Source organism: Pundamilia nyererei, unplaced genomic scaffold (assembly GCF_000239375.1).
Source record: "Pundamilia nyererei isolate P.nyererei 1_Seehausen unplaced genomic scaffold, PunNye1.0 scaffold00003, whole genome shotgun sequence".
Taxonomy (NCBI): Eukaryota; Metazoa; Chordata; class Actinopteri; order Cichliformes; family Cichlidae; genus Pundamilia; species Pundamilia nyererei.
The window spans coordinates 8,684,666-8,689,704 of record NW_005187404.1 but is presented as its reverse complement, the minus strand read 5'-3'; the positions used below and the strand labels follow the sequence as shown (position 1 = coordinate 8,689,704).

At 39.4% G+C, this 5,039-nt stretch overlaps 2 protein-coding genes across 2 annotated transcripts in view; one reads left to right on the top strand and one right to left on the bottom strand.

Moving 5' to 3' along the window:
* The window catches only part of rtn2a (reticulon 2a), a 28,053-nt gene that overhangs the window by 1,878 nt on the left and 21,136 nt on the right, over positions 1 to 5,039 (top strand). The window lies entirely within an intron of this gene.
* ppm1na (protein phosphatase, Mg2+/Mn2+ dependent, 1Na (putative)) overlaps positions 1,997 to 5,039 on the bottom strand; it is a 5,300-nt gene continuing 2,257 nt past the window's right edge. The window contains exons 3-6 of the mRNA XM_005720888.2: positions 4,270 to 4,387; positions 4,062 to 4,176; positions 3,904 to 3,967; positions 1,997 to 2,165 (exon numbers count right to left, since the gene is read on the bottom strand). Coding sequence (XP_005720945.1) covers positions 2,133 to 2,165; positions 3,904 to 3,967; positions 4,062 to 4,176; positions 4,270 to 4,387 — 330 coding nt within the window. The 3' untranslated portion in view covers positions 1,997 to 2,132. The remainder of the gene's footprint in view (positions 2,166 to 3,903; positions 3,968 to 4,061; positions 4,177 to 4,269; positions 4,388 to 5,039) is intronic.

The following is a 5,039-nucleotide window of genomic DNA, read 5'->3' as shown; positions in this document are numbered from 1 at the left end:
TTTGTGTCTCTCGCTCTGGCTTTCCTCTCTCGTGGCATACGCTTATGTTGATGTAACAAGTTATTGCCATCTGTGTGACCTTTGCTCCATGACAGCACCGTGCAAACTGATTGTTTACCGAGAGATACTGTGGTCCATCACAAATGTCAGATCATTTGTTTTCCTCATATGCAGCTTGTATACAATATCACATGGCAATGTAAATGAGCTGCATTACACAGACGCTTCCATGATGAGCAGATAACTATCAGACCAGGCACTGTGTGGTTAAATAATATCAAATACTCCCTGGATAAGCAATAGAAAATTGATGGGCAGACCCACTGTCATAAAGTACAGTACTGTACACAAGTCATGAGTCACTACTCACATCTTAGCGTTTTGCTAGTAAAATGCGAAGCTGGTGCAACAATTTATTGAGACACGCAAATATACAAATATTGATATAAGGCAAAAACACAGTTCATTCTAACAAGCTTGATAGTCAACATTTGCTATGACCCTCTTTTACACATGAACTTTTTTAGTCAAGCGTTCTTCTGATTTCTTTAAGTCGTGTTCAGAAATAGTTCTGCAGACCTGAAGGACATTCAAAGCTCTTCTTTGGACCTCGACTGCCTTTTTGTTTTGTCCTGTGTCAAGATGATTTCACACTGCTTCAATAATCTTGGAGTCCATGAGGCCAGTCTATGACTGACACTCATCCACTGTGTGTTCTTCTGTCCACTGGCCATTGGTAGTGTGTTTGGGATCATTGTTGAGCTAAAAGAAAACGTTGCCAATCATACACTTTCCAGATGGTATTGCAGGGTGAATCATAATCTGATGATAATTTTCTGTGTTCATAATTCCATCAATTTTGAAACAATCCCCAGAGCCTCCACTGTGGTTTACTAATGGTTGACAGTCACTGTTGTATCTCTCTCCTGACCCATTCTAAGCATACTGTTGTAATTTGAACCAGAAATTTCAAATTTGGATTCATCACTCTGTAAGAGCTGATTCCTTCCAGTTCTTGTGTCATTTGGCACACCTCAGCCTTTTCCTATAAATGGCTTCTTCAGGGCCGACCTTCCACTGAGGCCATTTCTGATGAGTCTTTGGCGACAGCAGATGGATTAACTCAAGTACCAGATGTGTCTCTCAGATCCTGGTGGACATTTTCTTATTTCTTAAGGACGTAACTTCCAGATACTGTTCATCTGCTGTAGGTAGTTTTTCTTAGAGGTGTTGCCACTTTTTCTTTTGTCCTCCACAGTTGTCCAGATCCATCAAATCTTTACAGAAACAGAGATCTCTATGCTAAGATATGCCAGCAAGTTTTTATGAATCACATCGTTGCTGCAAAAATACTATTTTGCCAGTCAAACTGCGGTATCTTTGGTATTTTCTGTAGATTCAATTAAAGAAATACGAAGAAATTATGTGGAGTGGGTTTTTTTTTTTGGTTTTTTTGCCTAATGACACAATTTTAAAATAGTTTTTTGCTAAGTTCTTGTGTGTAGTGACAACACTGTTTCCCTAGGTTAGGCGACCTTTTTTATGCTTGAATGATTCATAGGTCAGTGTTAAGTGGCTTAACAAACAGCCATGAAAGAGCTGGACTGAAAAACCGTGAAAAGCAGCCAATGTTCAAATAAAAGCTTTGAAAGATCTCCAGAAAGCCCAGAGGACTATTGCTAAAGACCACGGAGGTGCTCAAGACCTTTGCTCAAGACCTTTGCACATTAATATAAATTTTTTAGATAAAAAGTGTCACCCAGCCACCCACCCTCCCACCCCAAGTGAATTAAATATAAATAAATAAATAAAAACACATGTATCATTTTGTTCCTCCATATTTAATATGATTTGACCAGAAAGCAAATATGTGTGGCTATACCCAAAAACAAATATACCCTATACCCAAAAACAAATATACCCTATACCCAAAAACAAATATACCCTATACCCAAAAACAAATAAACCCTATACCCAAAAACAAATATACCCTATACCCAAAAACAAATATACCCTATACCCAAAAACAAATATACCTTATACCCAAAAACGTTACTTAAAGAATTGTGCTTAGTGTGGTCCACATCTAAGAAGTGTCTAAGCTTTCTTCATGATGTTGATTCTTCGTGGCTTTAGTTTGAGTCTTCCTCTGATCCTTCAATGTCCTGAAATGTCACAAGACAAAGACATAGTTATTTCAGACCCGGTAATGCTATAAAATAGAAATTCTATTAAGTTGTTTTGTAATTATTATTATTTCCTTCTGAGACTCGGATGAAATTATTATTTTTTGATTATTCTGTTTCAAGGAAACACATTTTAAACTTGTTATTTATTTATTTTTCATCTTCTGTTCCTGGAAGTGGACAATAAGTCTTGTTTGATCACCGAATGCTATGATGTCTGAGTGAGGCCTAAAGATATTTTACTCGGAACTGTGGAAGTGGGATCGTGCTCAGAGCTGTCAAGTGATGAGGGGGAGGAGAACCAGACATCAGTGCAAGAAGGTTAAAAATTACGGTGGAGGACATACCGACTATTGGGGCGCCTGAGAAGTGGTAACATGACAACACTTCTTCTTCATTATGGATAAGAAGTGTTGCACAAGCTAGACCTCTGAAGTGGTGGGATTTGAATCACTGTCTGTCTCCAAGGGGATCATCATCATGTGAAGGGAATCATCTTTCCATGGCAGCCTTGTTACATTCTGTTTAAGAGAGGTGTCACTTCAGAGACTCCTCAGCTCATGTATTAGTTTGATGGACTCCCTAATCTTGAAAAATTGGTTAAAACTAGGAAATGGGAAATTCGGTTATGTATGATGTCATGTGGTGACCACAGATATAGTGCAGAAGTTTTAATGCCACCTTTAGAAATAACCATCTCTCTCTTGTTTGTGTGCTCCTTTTTTCTAAATAATGCCGGGTTGCCTGTTTCCTGTTTGATGTAATCAGAGGAGCTCCTGTTTCAGGGTTGTGGGCAGCATTATTCTGTTTTCTTGTTTCATCCTAAAAATAAAATTTCAACCCAATTTCTGTATAGTTGAAATCGAATTGATCCTCAAAAGCTGTTATTTCCTCCTCTGAGATTTTAACCTTCCTGCTCTGATGTCTGGCTTTCCTCCACCTAATCCCCTGACAGAAATAATTCTGACTCCCCTTTCACAGTTCTGACTTCATTTAATTCCCTGCTTCCTGAAGTAATGACTTAGGTCAGACACTGAAGACACTGAATCAAAGTTTTGTTTTGCAAGAGGTAAAATTACTGTGCATTGCTGAAATCCTGCTAAATGTTTCAAAAGAATATGGAAAATATGGAAACTGCAATTTCCGTCATTTTAAAGAGAAAGTCTGTGTGCTCTGTTAGCTCAACCCCCACAATGTTGTATAGAATAGAAAGCTCGGGATTTCCCCTTGACAGTACAGAGGGAGTCATATAGATTGCATAAATGGGCTTGATGTAATGGTCTCAGACTTATGTACCAGACAGAGGACAAAAAATGATTGCTGGGTTTTAGGAGGAAAGGTTGCACTAAATAAAACTGGGATTTGAGCAAAAAAACATTAAACATACTGTCACAGAAAGTAAACCTGCAAGTCTTCATACTTCAAACTTAAACTAGAAGGTTGATCAGTCACAACAACAGCTAGTTGCAACCATATGTGTTTAATTTTAAAATTCCAAAATTTCATTCTGTTCATCTGGATGTGGCGTTCTCAGTGGGAGAAATCCACAACTTGTGGTTTGGTTAATGTCGAGAGAAATCCTGCCCTCAGATTGTCCTGCTCTCTGGAGCCTGTTATCCCTACTTTAAGGTTTTCCAACTGTAATGTGACAGAAGATAAACATCCATAGATCTACCAGCTTTTGTGACATTTCTTATGCGTGTCTTCTATGCATTACCATAGGCTCCTGAGTCCTTAGAGCCATGATGTGTTTCTGGTATGCTGAGATGATACAGTCTCGCCTGCAAAAGTAGAAGCACTAAGAGTAGGTATTTGATTCTCCAAAAGTAATTACACTTCAAACACATCAGTGTTGGCGGCGATTCGTTTGCTCACTTGCTGGTGATTCCTCCTCCTGGAGGCAGTCCCGGCATCTCTTCTGCTGCTAGGAATTTGATCACATATAGAAGGTCAGGGTCCTCATCTTTGCACTTCATCATCTGGATAATTTCTGTGGAGGTCAATGAGTAAAACAACCTGCTTATAAAAATGGAAATTAAGAGCGATCTATTTTAGCATGAAGCAGGAAAGTTATCAGCAGTACCTTCCACTTTCATATCAATTTGTTGCTCAAGCTCTGCCTCTTGTTGCAGTGCCTCCTGTGACACCTGGGGGGCGCCAGGGAAGCAGACAATGATGATGCTGATGTTATCCAAGCTGCCCTGCAGAGGGAGACAGAGCACTTTGATGCAGATCAAAATAAGAGTAGAAAGTTACATGTACTTAAATGCTATCTGAGGTTCTTGTATTTTTTCCATGTCATGGGGAAAAAATGTTTTTTGGCTTTTTTTGTGATGTCACATTGTAAACTACATATTATAGCTTGTAACTCTGGAAAAATGCATCCTGGAAAGTTATTGCAGTGTTATTGCCATCATCCTGTTGCCTATGAAGTGAGGCTCAGTGTGTACTGGAACATGCAGTTATTCAGCAGGTACAGTAAAATAAATAAATAGCGCCCCATCGTAGCCGGGATAAAGTGTCTGAGCCAGCGTCAACAGCCTCACATTCAGGCCTAATCCCAACCATGTGCGGCTTTTCTTCCCTCCAATCTTGTCCCCAGGATTCCTTAATACAGCTATTTATAGAGTATGGATAGTAACTAAAAAGCATTAAGAAGACCAGCAGGAGTAATCTACTTACGTAACAAGTTGTTAGCATTAAACCTCCTCACAGAGACTCTCCCCACCACCACCCCCCTCTTGACGTAAAGCTTGCCATTCACAAATCCACCTGTGGTAACTCTGAGTCTTACTGAAAGGTCCAGTGTGCTGAGTTTGAAGTAAACAGAAGGACTGCTAAGATAAGACCTCG